At 50.6% G+C, this 16,603-nt stretch overlaps 1 protein-coding gene across 13 annotated transcripts in view; it reads left to right on the top strand.

Annotated features, from left to right (window-relative positions):
• Positions 1-16,603, top strand: part of Cacna1b (calcium voltage-gated channel subunit alpha1 B) — a 165,160-nt gene that overhangs the window by 29,420 nt on the left and 119,137 nt on the right. For 9 of the 13 annotated variants that reach the window (XR_010064570.1, XM_063283168.1, XM_063283166.1 and 6 more), the window contains exons 5-10: positions 181-333; positions 1,615-1,805; positions 11,976-12,079; positions 13,251-13,366; positions 14,048-14,104; positions 14,791-14,883. Coding sequence is in view for 12 of the 13 variants with exons in the window: in XM_063283168.1 (XP_063139238.1) it covers positions 181-333; positions 1,615-1,805; positions 11,976-12,079; positions 13,251-13,366; positions 14,048-14,104; positions 14,791-14,883 (714 nt within the window). In the remaining variant the exon portion in view is untranslated. The remainder of the gene's footprint in view (positions 1-180; positions 334-1,614; positions 1,806-11,975; positions 12,080-13,250; positions 13,367-14,047; positions 14,105-14,790; positions 14,884-16,603) is intronic. The other 4 variants (XM_063283169.1, XM_063283167.1, XM_017591505.3 and 1 more) reach the window with 1 other exon arrangement.

Below are 16,603 nucleotides of genomic sequence, written 5' to 3'. Positions count from 1 at the left end.
TGACATCACCTGCTGTCTTCCTTCTCCCCACTTCCAGACACCACGCACCCACTTCCCCTCAAGGCTCCCCACTTTGCCCTAGAGGACTGCTTGTTTTGCCCTCATGGCACTCACTGTGAAGCCCTCCTCCCTCTGTCACCTGCCCCTTCTGCTCTCCGACTCTCCCTCTTCTGACTCCAGGCTTGCAGGTGGTGCTCAAGTCCATCATGAAGGCCATGGTCCCGCTGCTGCAGATCGGGCTGCTGCTCTTCTTCGCCATCCTCATGTTCGCTATCATCGGCCTCGAGTTCTATATGGGCAAATTCCATAAGGCCTGCTTCCCCAACAGCACAGGTGAGCCCTGCTCTAGAGCCGGAGCGGATTCTGAGCTTCCAGAGCACGAAGTAAAACTTATATCCTAGTAGCTTGATTAATAGTGATAAGTAGATCACCATATGGATGAAATAACACTATAAAAACATCAATGAAGGAAACAAACGTATTCAGTACAGAATAGCTTGGGGTATGCTCTGCCAAAGGCCCCGGGGCAGCCTTTCTGCCACAGTTGACAGATGGACAGAGATCTGAACAGAGTGAGGACAAGCTGTTTGGCCACCCAGACGGAGCACCCCAGTTCTAGGGACAGTAAGGGCACGGTGCACAGTGGAAGACAACTGAGAGGGAGGAAACAGTTTAGTTTCAGGGTTGAGGTTAAGAACTTGAGCCTTGTACGGGGGAATGGGAAGAGTGGAGGGAGGGCTTTGAACGTGGTGTGGCATCTTCTGGTCCTCCTGGTGCAGCAGAGAGGCAATAGCAGAAGGAAGAAGGGTAGGAGAGAGGCTGGCACAGGGACAGCGCTGGCAGGCAGCCCCGAGTGCTCCAAGAGTGTAGCTGCAGTGAGTTCCACTCACAGGTTGGGCATGTCCTGGGCTGAAGCCAGAGGGTGTTTGGAAGACTGAGGCATATTTAAATGAAATGGGAGAACCACATCTGTTAGATCTTTTAGATGTAGAGAAAGCTTTTGCTAAAATATGAATCATTCATTATTAGAAAAAAACTTTTATTAAATTGGAAGTAAGATATTTTGTCAAATCCCTGCAAATATTAAATATCCTGTTCAGAGCTTTTCCTTTAAAGTAGAAAACAAAACCTATTGTCTGTATTATGTTGGGAGTTATGGCAGTACCATGAGACAAGAAAGTGAAGGAAAATCGTGTCATGAGTTACAGAGGAGGGAACAGAACTGTCATTATGCAACTGGCCACAGATACTCAATCGATGGGACTTCTGAAGGCCTTAATCAAGCAAATTGGGAGGGAAATAAATTTAATAATCATTTATCAGGCTTTTCTTAGTTCCTCTCCCTTTTCCCAGGCTGGGAGAGGAAAGTCAGGCTTGGCTTACAAGGGTGTCTGCTCCCTGTGGATTTCAGGATAAAGGGCTCCAGCCTGAGCCTGTTTGCATGGTAATGGGAAGGTTCCAGGAGAGAGGGGGAGGGGAGCCAGGAGCTGCAGAGGGCCGACCGCTGAGGTGGAGGCGGCTGTAGGGTTAGTGAGAAGGTAGATCAGGGGCAGGGTGCTGAAGTGTGGCCGTGACTTGCAGGAGACTTAGGTCTCAGGTTTTACTCTCTTACAGATGCAGAGCCTGTGGGTGACTTTCCTTGTGGCAAGGAGGCCCCTGCTCGTCTGTGTGACAGTGACACCGAATGCCGGGAGTACTGGCCAGGACCCAACTTTGGCATCACCAATTTTGACAACATCCTGTTTGCCATCTTGACCGTGTTCCAGTGTATCACCATGGAGGGCTGGACTGACATCCTCTACAATGTGAGTTGCATCTTGGCCCTAGCCATGGTGGTGAGGTCTGGAGCTCTCAGGATCTGAGGGGTCTCTCTTAGGGATGCTTGTGGCTGAGAGCACTTGCCCAGTCCCATTCTCCTACTCTAACGTGTGTTAGAGATCCCTCTATCCCGGCGTTTTAGTATCGACTCATCTTCCTGACCTCGGTCTTCCTGAGGCTTCCTTTATGAAGAGGAGTCTGTTTGACAGCTGGAGAGGAAACACAGAGCCGCCGCAGGGGCAGGGGCAGGGGCAGGGGCAGGGGCAGGGGCAGGGGCAGGGGCAGGGGCAGGGGCAGGGGCAGGGGCAGGGGCAGGGGCAGGGGCAGGGGCAGGGGCAGGGGCAGGGGCAGGGGCAGGGGCAGGGGCGAGTCTTCCTGAGCTTTGGGAAGGAGAGAGTGAAGATGCAGAGGCCTTGGGGCTAGAGTCTGGAAGCTGTGATGGGTGGACCCTGGCTTTGCGTGGGTCTTGGAGAGTGGGGCATGAGGTGCTATCATTTACAGTTGGGGGAAAGGCATTCACGTGGCCCCGGAACGCTGTTTCTCCTTTCTTGAACTCCTGCCTCCTGCAGTGTATTTGAGCCTCCCCTACAGTTTGGTAGGGATCCAGGCGATGGCCTGACTAGGGATTCAGCAGGTTGAGCAAATGCTTGTTAGGACGATCGCAGGCTAATGAGGAGCTAAAGGCAAAGCTAACTACAGGTCCTCAGCACAAGACTGCGTCTTAGTGACATGGTGATATGGCAGACAGATGCAGAGGACTGTAGGGACAAAGGTGGGGATGGGACTTTCTCTTTTTTACCTATCACAGGGCAACTTCCATAGAGCCAGAGCCTAAAAACAGCTCCATGCTGTTCACTTTCTTGGCCACCTCACCAAAATGAAGTGGCATTTGACCAGGTAGCTACAGCCCTCAGAGCCCGCCAGAGCCTAGTCAAGCAGCCAGGAAGGGAATGGTCCAGAGAATGGCCACCGGGGTTCATCCAGCATATATTTAGGTTAGACTCACTGGCATGAGGACCAGGTGACAGCACGTGTTAGTGAGCACATTAAAGACTGAGGACACAGAGTACCTAACTCGAGAGTTTTTGAGCCAAACAGACAAGGCTGAGGTACTTAGGATGTGGGTGCCATGTCACCCCAAGCAGGGAGCTAAACACCAAGGCGATTCGTTCTTACCTCACACCACTCCACATAGACTGGGTGGTGGAGGTTGGATACGATTTTTCAGGGGATTTTTGGGGAGAACCCGCCTTTAACCTCTTGACATGTCTGGACAAATGTTCCTTTGTGTGGCAAGTCTGAGTTCTGTGTGAGCAGAAGCCACTGACCTGCTATAGGAGTAGAGGGAGACAGAAGGGGACTTCACTCAGTGTAGTAGAGGGGAGCCTATGTCTCTTTGATCGGCTGCAGTTAGGAGAGCTGCAGCCAGAGCAACAAAATGTTCTTCATGGGGAGCAGATTACTGAGTGGCTGGTGTAATAGACAGAATGCCTGTCTAGCGTCCCTGTGGGGAAATTATGGGATTTTGCTTTGATAATGGGGCTCCAGAAGAGTTTACAGAAGTGGCTTGTGAGGGGTCGTCATCAATATTTTCCTGACAGGCCTGAGAGATACAGTTAAGGAAGGCTGTTGAGGCCAGCTGTGTGGCAGGGGAGTCCCTGATGGAGGCCCAGAGAGGCCATTAAGTAAAGCTATGAAAGTGATGCCTGGGCTGCGTTGGAGGCTCCCAAGAGGCTGGAGAAGCTGGAGCTGTGGGATGTCTGATAGGGAGAGCCACACACGGGGCGTCGAATCAGCCCCAGAGACAAACGTGTTGCATCAGCAAAGCTAGAAGGGCTGAGCCGTTAAGAACTTTGCCATCAGACACGAAGCTGTGCCTGTAGATCTGGAGTTTGCCTGCTGGTTTCTGGCTTGCTTTTGTCCAGTATTTCCTCGCTCTGCCCCTTGGCTCTCGTGAGCAGTGGTCATCTATCTTCATTGGCATTGTGTTAGGAGAGAAGAGTGAAGACTTTGACTTTAGACTTTGAAACTGTGCCTAGACTGAAAGACTGTGGGAGCTTTAGGAGTTAGACTAAGTGTGTGCATGGGTGTGCGTGTGTGTGTTGAGTGAGTTGTTTTTCGGGGCGGGGTGTTTGTTTTTGCATTATGATATGGCCACATGTCAATGGGGGACAGGGGTCAGGGAGTAGTGTGTTGTAATTTGAATGAGAATGGTCCCACCATAGGTCCATACATTTGAAACCTTGGTCCCCAGTTTGTAAATGGGAAGATATGGATGTGTGGCCTTGTTGGAGGATGTGCGTCACTGGAGTGGACTCTGGGATTTCAAAAGCCCACGGCATTCCCGGTTGGCATCTTTTTTCCCTCCCTTCTCCACTTACACTCGTGGATCAAATGTAAACTCTCAGCTGCTTCCCCAGTTAGCTTTGGTCATGGAGTTTTGTCATGGTAATAGAAAAGTAACCAGGACAACTCCCATGTTACCACTTCAAGTTAAAAACAGTTTTGATTTGGTAATCAGACGTGGCCAGTCCACAAATTACCTAGCAAACTTCCTGCGAACTGGGTAGTGATGTGTGTTTAATCCCAGCCCCCAAGGGGCAGAAGCAAGGGGAGCTCTATGAGTTCAAGGCCAGCCTGGTCTACATAGTGAGTTCTAGGACAGCCAGGGATACACAGAGTAACCTTGTCTCAAATGATGATGATGATGATGATGATGATGATGATGATGATGATGATTTCTTGCCAAGAGCTGCTCTCCTGAGCTGGTCCACTGCTGGCACACTCACTGGAACTCTGACTGTAAAGCCAGAACCACATGTCTATGCCACCCACTGCTGCCTGCTAGGACTGGAACTAGGCTCCCTCCTTGGACTATATTTGCATAAACTGCGGCTTTAGGAACAGATAATTCTTTAGACCTTTTCTGTTCCCGGGTTGCAGGATTGGCTGGGTGGAGTCCCGTCCTGAGGGCACCACTCCCTTTCTTCCCCTCCCGGTTCTCCCTTTCAGCAGAGTCATGGCTCCTCCATTAAGTTCCCCGTACTCTTTCTCCTCACACTGTACACTTTTATCTCTGTTTTGCCCCACTGGTACTTTGTCACTGCAGACCTGCCCGAGAGGGTTCACTAACGACTGTGGCAGTCAGTATTAGGCTGCCTTGAAATCACTCTGCTGGGAACTTAGTCTAGAACTCTTCAATGTAGCCGGGGCAGAGTCTCTGGACAGGAGCAAACCCAACCACATTCTCCTTCCAAGCAGCACAAGAATGGTGTCTAGCCACTTGCTCTTATTGTCCTCAGAAAGCTCTCGAGCTGGACTTCCACAGCCCACGCAGCCACCAGCACTACTGTCTTCCAAGCTCCTAGGATGGCTCCTTATCCCTGGTTACATTGTTCAACTACTTTCCTGGAACAAGGTCCCCAAGTAGTCCCCAATTTCCCAATAAACAGTATGGTCAGGCCTGTCCAGCAGCATCCCAGTCCCCGCTGCCAGGTTCTGTCTGAGCTGTTTTCCTATTGCTGTGATAAATCACCGTGACCAAGGCAACTTATAAATGAAAGCATTTAATTGGGGCTTACTTTACAGCTTCGGAGGGTGAGTTCATGGCCATGGTGGTGGGGAGCACGGCAGCAGGCAGGCAGGCCGGTGCTGGAGCAGTAGCTGAGAGCTCACATCTTTTCCATAAGCGCAACGCAGAGGGAGAGCCAGGTGGGAAGGGTGAGGTGGAGACCTCAAAGCCCACCGCCAGTGACATAACTCTTCCAACAAGGTTATACCTTCTAATCCTTCCCAAACAGTTCTACGAACTGGGAACCATGCATTCAAATATGAGCCTCGTTCAGATTGTCACAGGGATTATTAGAAAAGTCATGGGCCATTTCTAAATTTCTCTCCCGGCAGGCACAGGAGAAGGATTCGGAGGAACAGTGGGGTAACACACCACTTAATTATTGTATACACAGGGCTTTGTTCATGCTACTTACACAGATTTCAGGAAAGAAGCATTTGATGAAGAGGTTTAAGACTTTAAGCTAACAGAAACAGGACTTGCTTCTTGCCTGGACATTCTGTGAGAGGAAGAGGAGATCCTGAGTTGATGTGATTGGAGCGATTTGGAACCAAGCTGCCTTTTGTTGAGAAGGAGGAGTTGAGGCTAGAACGAGAGCGCTCAGAAGGAGCAGATGTTCCGAGATGCTCGTTGGAGTTCTGACATGGTCAGTGTTGAGAGTCGAGGGAGAGGGCAAGACTCCTGGACAGTGAGTGCACGTGACAGAAAGATGTCCACAGTCTCTCCCTTTGGAGGCCAGTGGGGCAGGAGCCACTGAAGAGCTGTGTGCACCTGTGTAGGGTAGGGGGATACTCAGAACCATGTCCTGGAACCAGAGCAGAAGGTTTGAAGAAGTGGAGTCAGATACTGCTGAGAGGCCAAAGACCAGAAGCATTCTTGGTTGGGGTGGGGGTGGTAAAATCCAGGGTGCAGGGAGAAGTGAGGCTGCCAGTAAGGCTGCTGTTTCAGGAGGAAGAATAAGGAATGAGAAGTGGCTACAGAAAATGTGGAGTTAAGGAAATGGAATTTTGTAATTAAAAAAACAAAACAAAACAAAAGAGCATTGTAAAGTCCTGTTCTCAGACGCCACAGGTTCTAGCCTAAAATCTGTAGTAAAGATAACTTACTGGATTGGCTTAGTCGATTTGGCCTGAGTTGTCCCAACAATGGCTGTCTCACCCTGGAGAGGCCAAGAATCTGTAGTTGCTCAGTCTGCAAAGGAGGATGTCTCAGTGGCCCCAGCCTGGTGCTCAGGGCCTGGAAGGCTCTTGGGGAGCTGCTAGTCTTCCGTCTGCTCTGGCAGTGTGGAGAACGGCATGTCTGAAGGCATGGAGCCCTGGCCGCAGCGGATACGTGAACTTGCCAGCAGGCTGAAGGCAGAGTTTCTGATTCCTATCCGCTTTCATCTGGTTCACCACAAGAAGGTGCTGCCCATGTTTGGGGTGGTTCCTCCCACTTTGGGTGTCTGTCGCAGGGGTGCCCAGCAGCTGCCTTTGAGCTGGTTTCAGAGCTGGTCAAATTGACAGTCAGAATTAACTCTCAGCAGGGCCAGCACCACAGCTGGGGTTTGGTCCTGACACAGATATGGTGCAGAGAACTTCAGACCGGGAGGATGGCTGTCTGCCCTCCACAGTCATGCTTCCTGGTCTGTTGTCCTTGGCCCGTCTTATCTCTGACAACCCGGAGTTTGTTTACTACTGCATTTCTTTCTGATCTCAGTAATGATATGTACTGGAAACAAAACCATGTATGTCTTTAGGTCTTAGCCTTTCTTACTCTAGGTCGTTTGGTTCTCTGGGTTTCTTCAGCAATTCTATTTCTCTGTTAAACCCTGCTCTCATTATTTCCTTCATTATTTTCTCTTTGGTGGTCTTTGTTAAGGCGGTTGTTCATATCCTCTTTAAAGTCCTTGGACACATTCATTCTTGCCATCCTCAAGTCCCTGCCTTCAGCTGAATTGCTTTTCTCAGGGCCTGATATAATAGGGTTGTTCACTCCAGGAAGACACACAGTGTCTAAGTGGTTCATGTTTGCGTTTGTGTGTTGGGATCTAGACATCTGGACCTAGAACTGCTTCTTGGTGTAGATCTCTGGTCTCATCTTTTTTGAGTGGGTTTTTCAGCCTTTGGTGGTTGTTGTCCACTCTGTGGAGTCCCTGAAACCCAAGCAAGTATGGTGGCTGGGTGTGTCTTGTAGACAGTAGTTCTGAATTCTAGCCAGTTGTGGTTGTTACAGGGTCCCTGACAGAGATCTGTTCTGTAGATTGGTGGGGAGTCACAGAGCAGGGGATGCGGACTGGAAGAAAAGGCTGACAGGGGCTGCTGGGAAAGACGAGTGAGCGAGGTACTAGGGAATGGAGGCAGGCGGGAGGAAGAGTGCGTGTGGGTGGCTGCAGCAGAGTCTGGACAGACGGGAACAGAGGAAGACAGGGAGGAGGATTAAAGTCCTTTCCTGAGTTCCAACCTAGTGTTGGAGCTCTGTGACCTTGGCAGGGAGCAGTTCTGTTAGTTTAATGACTTTTAAAATTATCTTTGAGACCTCTTCCCTAATGTGACCTTTGCTGATAATACCCTTGTTTGTAGGTAGGTAGTTACCTTCTAGGCTTCCCACTGGCTCCTACTGTTAGGGGCGTTCAGAGCTCAGAGGTGGCACCACAGACTGCTCTGTGATGGCTGCCTGAAGAAGTAAGCTTACACTAAAGTTCAGTCTAAAAGGTTTTTGTCTTGTTAAGTTGTTCCTTTCCTGGCCTCTTAGCCGGATGGAGGAGAGGGGAGGGGGCAGGCAGCCTTTTGAGAGTACATTGTCATATATATATATATGTATATATGTCTTCATTATTTTATGTGTATGAATGTTTTGCCTGCATGTATGCATGTGTACCACATGCCTTCCTGGTACCGTCAGAAGCCAGAGAGAGTACTGGATACCCTGGAACTGGAATTACAGATGGTATGAGCTGCCATGTGGTCACTGGGAACTGTACCTGCTCTTTGGAAGAGCAGTAAGCATTTTTCTCTTAGTTATTTCTATTGCTGTGAAGAGACACGATGTTCAAGGCAACTCTTATAAAAGAAAACACTTAACTGGGGGTCTGCTTATATTTTTAGAGGGTGCATTAGTCAAGGTCTCTAGAGTAACAACTTCTGGAATGAATCTCTATGTATATAAGGAGATTTATTAGAATGACTAATCTAACATTGGCATTGGCTGTCTGTGAATGGAGAGTCCAAGAATCCAGTAGTTGCCTATCCCAAGGCTGGATGCCTCAGCTTGTCTTCTGTGTATGCTGGAATCCTTAGGATGTGGGCTCTACTGCCTGTGAAGGAGTGGACTCGCTAGCAAACTAATGACAAGCAGGCGAGGGCCCAGAGCTTCCTCCTTATATAATACAGGTTTCCAGCAGAAGCGTGGCTCCAAACAGCCCTGGACTGAAGGTGGGTCTTCCCACCTCAAAGATCTGGATTAGAAGTGGGTTCCTACTACAAATTAAGCAAAAGAACCCCACATAGGTGTGCTCTCCATTTTGGGGTTTTAGTTAATTCCAGTAGTGAAACTGTCACATGTATATGTGTATATTCCTAAATATAACCTGTCCAGGGCATATAATGTGTGTGTTTTCAGGGCTGACTGGCACTGGATGGCATTTGGTGTGCTTTTCCCTGAGGAGGGTCTCCACTCCTGCTCTCAGCTTTCCCCAGTTACCTGTGGTTCTTCGTGTAGGGCCGAGGCCTCAGGCTTTTCCCCGTCCAGTTTGGCATGTTTGTTGTTATTCTTGCTCAGTTCATGTTTGGGTGATCTTGTGGAGGAGACCTTATGGGTATAACTTCTGACGCTACAAAGAGACACAGTTTCACAGCAAACTCCTGATCCTCCAGCCCCTTGCAGTCTGTCTGCCCCTTCTCTGCGATGCTCTCTGAGCCTCAGGTGTTGCAGGGAGATGACAAATGTTTATAGGTTTCTTTCTTTCTTTGTTTGGTTAGGAATTATGCTGGAGTAGTAAAATAGCGATTCGAGATTCTCCTCCAGTAACTATGATTTCACCAACACTAAGTAGTTAGCTGGGTTCCAGCCCCAGGTGTGGTACCTGCCTTGTTGAGCAGGTCATAAGTCCAATCAGAGAGCTGTTAGTTCCTGCCAGGGCACATGTGCCGCTGCGTCGCCCCTAGGGTTATCATGCCACGCTGGCCATTGCTGTGGTTCAGAGGCTTCATACCTGGGTAGGGCTGCCTTCTTCCTTTGGAAGTTTGCATGGCACCTTCTGGTACTTTGAAAGCTACTTAGTTCTCAAGGAGGGGGGCATTAAGCTCAATTCTAGCTCAGGGTCTCTGGGCCCTGTTTCTGACCCACAAAGTTTCTTCAGCAATAGGAACTTCTGTGGTCCTCCCTTCTCCCTGAGGGCTGTTGGTCCCCACCCCAGGAGGACAAAGGGCATAGAGTCAACAAACAAGGTTCAGATGGCCCACGCGTAAGACAGAAATGACTACTGAGATCAGCTTCAGAGAGGCAGCTCAACTTTAATTGGGGTGAATCAAGGCCTGTATAGATCTGAGGAACGGGATAGGGATTTCTATGCTAGGTGTGTTTCTGGCTCTGTCTTAGGCTACCTCATTTGTACAGAGAGGCACTCCAGGAATTCCAGGTGCTTGCTAGACAGGGTCTTATCAGGAGAAAGGAAGCTCAACCTGTAACCTCACTACAACATTCTGCAGGTACATGTGGGGTTTTGGGGCTCCTAGACAAGGTCAGAGGAGGAGTCCCGCTGGTAAAGGGAGTCCTCCATTTTGCCCCAAGCTCAAGGGAGCCGTCTGGACAATGGTAGACTTTAACCCTAATAGCAGGGCCCAGCAATCTTCCATGTCTAGGGGTGGCCACAGGCAACAGCTATAGGTTGTGCTTTGGAGGTCTCTTAGCTCCGGCCAACACTCAAAAGAGGGCTGGAGGCCCTGACAGACAAAATGGAGGCTGTTCCCTCTTCGTGTTGGCTTCTGAGCTGCTCTACTTTCTCTTGGAGCTTTCCTGTGCCGACTTTTTATATAATGAGCTAAAGTGTTAACCATGTTTAATAGAAGTGAGGAGGAGAATGTGACTATTTAGCATCTCAGAAGGAGAGGTCCTGATTTGCTCTGCATCTAGGTTGAGAGAAAGTGCAATCAATGATTTGCCTTGTGCAGAGCCTGATCTACAAGGAGAAATTCAGGTGCTCTTGTCAGGAGAGGGGTGTGGTCGCAGCAGGGCTGTCTGGAGAGGGGTGTGGTCGCAGCAGGGCTGTCTGGAGAGGGGTGTGGTCGCAGCAGGGCTGTCTGGAGAGGGGTGTGGTCGCAGCAGGGCTGTCTGGAGAGGGGTGTGGTCGCAGCAGGGCTGTCAGGAGAGGGGTGTGGTCGCAGCAGGGCTGTCAGGAGAGGGGTGTGGTCGCAGCAGGGCTGTCAGGAGAGGGGTGTGGTCGCAGCAGGGCTGTCAGGAGAGGGGTGTGGTCGCAGCAGGGCTGTCAGGAGAGGGGTGTGGTCGCAGCAGGGCTGTCAGGAGAGGGGTGTGGTCGCAGCAGGGCTGTCAGGAGAGGGGTGTGGTCGCAGCAGGGCTGTCTGGTGGGGGAGGGGTGGGGTTGCGACAGCACTCTCCTCTTTTTTTTAGGAAGATGGTTTTGAGGGTGAAATTGCAGGAAGGTTGCTGGCCTTGGTGACTGTCTAGCCCAGGTCAGCAGTGTTATGTGTCTGTGCACAGGTGGGGTGTGGGAATGGCTGAGAGCTGGGATTCTGAATGTCAGTTCTGGCCTAGAGAAGGGTGTTTTGGTGACCCCCCAGTCAGTCCAGGGATCTAGGGCTGCCAAAGAACAGAGTCTGCAAGTCGATCAGGTTGGAGGGCAGAGATCCTGACAAGGGCCTTGGCAACAAGCCTGGCTTTCAGGCAGGGCTCACGTGTCCCTCTCTCGGCAGGGAGATGCCAATCCTCAGTGTCCACCTCATTTGTGGTTTGCTTCTACAGTAGCCACGCATGGAGAAAGAGATTCCCAACTACCTTCAGCCAAGTCCTCTGGGGTCCATGAACAGAAAAACAGTTGTGGAATTAAATTGGGTTCAGGGGAGCTTTCTCTTCTGCGTGCTTTGTTATGTTCTTAGCTATTCGGATCATGCCTGGGTACTGAGCTGAGCCATGTTGGGCCAGGCTATAACCTAAGAGGCTTGTAGAGAGTGCAGTGTGGAGGGAGGTGTCTGCAGCTTGAGCTGGAGACTATTGAAGACATGGCCAGACAGGGCCAGCCCTAACCTTGCCCAGTACAGAGCTTCTTTTAGGAGGAAGTATCTTTGAAGCTGCTCACAGAAGCCACAGGTATCTTATCAAGGAGCTGTCCTACTAGACTGAGGGGAGCTGTAGTCCTCAGGGTTTCCTGAGGAGGCTTCAGCTCTCTGGATTTGTTACCATCGCTGGGCAATGGCTAGAAATGTACAGTTTCTCTGGGACCACTCCACACAGGGAAGGCTTTGTCGGGCAAAAGCAGGTCTGACCAAAACCTGAACTCCCTGCCTGGACCTTTCTGAGGAGGTCTCTCAGGGGCCAGCACATTGATGTGGCCATAGATGTTTGCTAACCTGTCCCATTTCCTTTTCTCCAGACAAATGATGCGGCCGGCAACACGTGGAACTGGTTGTACTTCATCCCCCTCATCATCATTGGCTCCTTCTTCATGCTCAACCTGGTGCTCGGTGTGCTTTCAGGGTAAGAGCCATGGCTGGGGCGTGCCCTACGCATTCTTAGGCCCATGGGCACACAACACCCTTCTTTTCCACACTCAGGCTCCTGTTTGGAGCTTCCACCCTATATGGGACAAAGAAGTTACGTCACAAAGACGGTAACGAGGGTCAGGCCTGACCTGACTCTGCTCCTACCTCAGCAACACAATCCCCGATGGCTCCATTTGTCTTGTTCTGAAGACTTCTGATCGGGCCTATGGCTCCCCAGATGAGTGGAAATAGAGCTTTGTAGCCTCAAAGAGCCGCTGTCAGAACCAAGAGTAGATGGTAGAGGCAGTGCTCTCAGCTCTCAAGTTTCTGTGTGTGTCTCATACGGAGTATGGCTGTCACTAGCATCTCTCTCCAGGGTACCTTTGCAGAGTCCACTTGGAGCTCCAGTTTAGTCGACTGACTCAGCCACTGCTCTGTTGCTATGAAGATGCCCATGAGCAAGGCAACTGTGATAGGAGAAGACATTTCACTGGGGCTGGCTTACTAGGTTTAGTCCATTACCATCATGGCAGGAAGCATGGCAGTGTGCAGGCAGGCATTGGAGCAGTGTCTGAGAGTTCTACATCTTGATAGAGAGTGAGATAGATAGATAGATAGATAGATAGATAGATAGATAGAGGTAGGTAGATAGATAGATAGATAGATAGATAGATAGATAGAGATAGATAGATAGTGCAGACAGACAGACAGATGGAGACTGACCAACCTAGTGTGGACTTTTGAAACCTGAAAGCCCACCTCGGTGACACAAGTTCTCCAACAAGGTCACACCTCCCGATCCCTCTCAAATAGTGTCACTAATGACCAAGCATTCAAGCATGAGCTCCTGTGGGGGCCATTCCTAGTCAAACCCCACAGTGGCAGAGTAGAAAGAGTCCGAGGAGTAGGTGTAATTAATGCTGGGAAGGCACCTGAGGACGGGGATGGATAGCTAGGTAAGCAATACACAGTAGCTGTTAGCTCAGCCCCGGTGAGGGTATGGCCCCGTGTGCTCTGGATTCCCCGAGCTGGAGCCAGGGCATGTGGGGAGCTGAGGGTGCAGGAGCTGGCAGGAGTCTGCCTCCAGGCGCGAAGCTTCTAGAGCACCACCATCTCGGATACCCTGCTCACTGCAGCTGCTTGCTTTTCCTCCCTACGTGGTGTAGAGAGTTTGCCAAAGAGCGGGAGCGAGTCGAGAACCGCCGTGCCTTCCTGAAGCTCCGCAGGCAGCAGCAGATTGAGCGAGAACTGAATGGGTACTTGGAGTGGATCTTCAAGGCGGGTAAGCGTGTGTGGAAGTGGGCAGCTGCACGTCTGCTCTGGGCTGTGTCCACCTTGCTGCCATCGAGGGCTCCTGGGCTCTGGGGTGGAGCTTAGTGCTTAGGCCGACTGGCTCACAAGCCCTCTTACTCCACACTGGACCTGACTACCCTGCAGTTGCTCCACCCTTTCTGTCTCCCTTGCTCTGAACATCTAAGCTCTAGCCTAACTCCTCTACCACCTCTGTGGGGGCTTCGTGCCTTTGCCATTTGGGAAACTCCCTCCACAGGAGACAGGGGCACCCCATCCATGTCTTCTGCTCCTCTCTGCCGGGGCAGCTTCTCCTCTTCAGGGCTTTTCCCTCCATATGGTCTGCTCCTCTCTGTATGGACTGTTCTCCTGTGTGTGGGCTTTTCTCTTTCATGGGAACTGCTCTTCTGCCTGAGGTCTTACAAATGCTTCCTCAGTGATAAACTTACACACAGTGATAAGTCCAGGCTGCTATCTAGGAGGGCTAATTTGTAGGTTGGGCCTGGGATGGACTTAAGGCTGCTGGGTCTCTGCTTGGGGCACCGTTTGGGTATGGGCAGGAGGCACAGCCTGCCGATGTGGGCATGTACAATGGGGCAGGAGGTACTTCAGACCACTGCCGCAAGATCAGGGATGGGTAGACAGATCTTGACCTGAGCTTTGCCCCTCACAGAGGAAGTCATGTTGGCAGAGGAGGACAAGAACGCAGAAGAGAAGTCCCCTTTGGATGGTAAGTGGCTTCCGTGGCACTCCTCACGTGGTGGGAGCTCACATACCTGTTTCCCCAGGGCACTGCTCGGTGTCAGGTGCTTTTACATTTGTCCTGATAACACAGGAGCCGTGGCGCCTGAGCAGCCTGGGTCTGTGTGTGTTGGAAGTTAGCTGGACAATATTGCTTTTAGAAGCTTCACACCTGGAGGGTTAGGGTGAGCCTTCGCTAGACTGAGAGTTAGCACTAAAGCTGTAGAAGGCTCTGGACACCATCCTGAGGCCCTCAGTGGAGTTGGGGGCCTCCACTGATGGGGGCATCTGCAGGTGCCTGCAGAGCCTTAGCCACGGGAAGGTTGGGGGCAGACAGCATGGCGTGCTGACTTCCCTGCTGGTCAACCCGCTCAATGCAGATCTGTATCACACACACACCCCCCCACACCCCTCATCCCTGCCCCTGTCCCAGATGGATGTGTCTAAGTCTTCTTGGAGGTCATGCCTCCCTAGTGACCTTGTCTTGGAGGGAAGAGAAAAAAGAGTGACCCTCAAAATACCATGTTCTTCCTGTGACGAGAAGGGCCCAAGTGCCAGGGTCAGGGAGCTGCTTTGCCTCACCGTCAGGACAGGACTGTTGCCAGCTGAAAGTGCCTGGCCATGGGTGACCTGACGCTGCCACTCACGCTGGTCTCCACTGCCCATTGTTTAAAGCAGTGTTGAAGAGAGCTGCTACCAAGAAGAGCCGAAATGACCTCATCCATGCAGAAGAGGGGGAGGACCGGTTTGTAGACCTCTGTGCTGCTGGTGAGTCTCGAAGATGTTTCTGATGCTGTGAGACCTCTGACTGGGGTATATAAAGTGCAGACGTGGGTTCTGTCTGGCATTTCTCTGACTACTTCTGGGATTCTTGCCTTTACAGTACCTGGTCACTCCCTGCAGATTCCTTCCCTGGATGCTACCTTTGCAATCCCCAGTTGTCAGAGAACCCAGGGAGGAAGGGACAGTTTCTGCTTCTCTTACCCTCGATCCTCCCTTTCCTTGACATGGGCCTATAATGTCCTGCCTCTGTGTCCTTCTTCTTAGATAGTGAGATGAGGTTGGTTAGTTTTTCCTGCAGAGCTGGGAATTTTCTCTCCCTCAGTGCCACGGATACCTGGCTTCCCTTTTGGAAGCCCTAATGTGCTTCATCCTGCCAGGGTGAATCAGGCTCTCCTGCGGCTGTGTGGGAGAAGCACAGACCCCAGCAGTGCCAAGGCCACACAGCACTCCACCTGGCTCCTAGCTGGGAAGCAGTGACTGCCCCAGAGTGAGATCACACCCCGCTCGCTCGTTGGCAGGCTGTGCCCAGTCCCTCGCTGGCTTTCCCTGCAGCTTCCCCATGCACTTTTTCTGTTTTTTTTTTTTTCTTCTCATAATGAGAAATGTTGCCCTAAATTCTTGTAACCATTTGTCTTTTTTAGCAGTGACTTTGTCTCTACAGAGAGGCGCTCCAGGGTAGGTACTAAGAGTAGAGGTTTCTGCAGTTTTGAGAATTCCAATGTTACCATCTTTCATTAGCAGTTCAAATAGATGCTTGCCCTACACCCCCGTGCCTATTCCCTTAAAATTTCCCCAGTTTTTTGTTTTGTTTTGTTTGAAACAGGGTCTCTATTATCCCTGTCTGCCCTGGAACTCATTGTGTAGATCAGGCTGGCCTGGAACTCACCAAGGTTCACTTGCTCTGCCTCTCAAATGGTGGAGTTAAAGACCTGTGCCAGCACGGCTGGCCATCCCCCAGTGTTGAGGCCAACTGCATGAACACAGAGAAATACTGGACTGGGACTGATTCTTGTGTTACTGATGGCTGCTGACTTTAACCCTGTTGTTAGGTTGCATGAATGGATTCACCATGGGCTTCTTGAGTTGGGTTCATTTTACAGCAATGACAGGCCAATGTGTATTACAGATCTAAAGCTAATTTTAAAAATTATCATTATATTTAGATAATCTTCCTTGATTATCGTTTTACCTACATTCTGATTTTTATAAAATGAATTAGAATTTTTGAAATTCTTTTTTTTTTTCCTGTGGTGTATATGCAATTAAAGAGTGTTCGACTGTTCGAATTGTGTGGCTCCTGGTTGGCTGAGCTCAGGCCAGTGGATGGCCGCACACCCACGCACATATAAGCAGTACAAAATGACCCTAACGTAAGAAAAAGTAAAAGAGGACATGAGGTTTGGAGGAGGCAGGGAAGGATCCGGGTGGTTCTGGGAGGACTCGGGGGAGAAGCAGGAGACTATGATTCAGACAGTTTTGTGATTTATACTTCATTGAGCTTCTATGGTTTTTGCTCCTGAAGAGTTGCGTGTGACCCTCTTAGCTCAGTCCCTTTTGTGTCTAGCCATTGTTGTGTTTGTTCACTTAACAAATACTTAGTAAATGCCAATAAGATCCCAGGAGTTGTTGGAGGCATTCAAGCTGGTGGGTGGGCAAATGGTCTTCACCTCTGGGGCGTCTGTTCCAGCAAAGCATTGGAGGAGAC

This window comes from Rattus norvegicus, chromosome 3, assembly GCF_036323735.1.
Source record: "Rattus norvegicus strain BN/NHsdMcwi chromosome 3, GRCr8, whole genome shotgun sequence".
Taxonomy (NCBI): domain Eukaryota; kingdom Metazoa; phylum Chordata; class Mammalia; order Rodentia; family Muridae; genus Rattus; species Rattus norvegicus.
The sequence above is the reverse complement of the archived record's forward strand: the minus strand, read 5'-3'. Positions and strand labels throughout refer to the sequence as shown.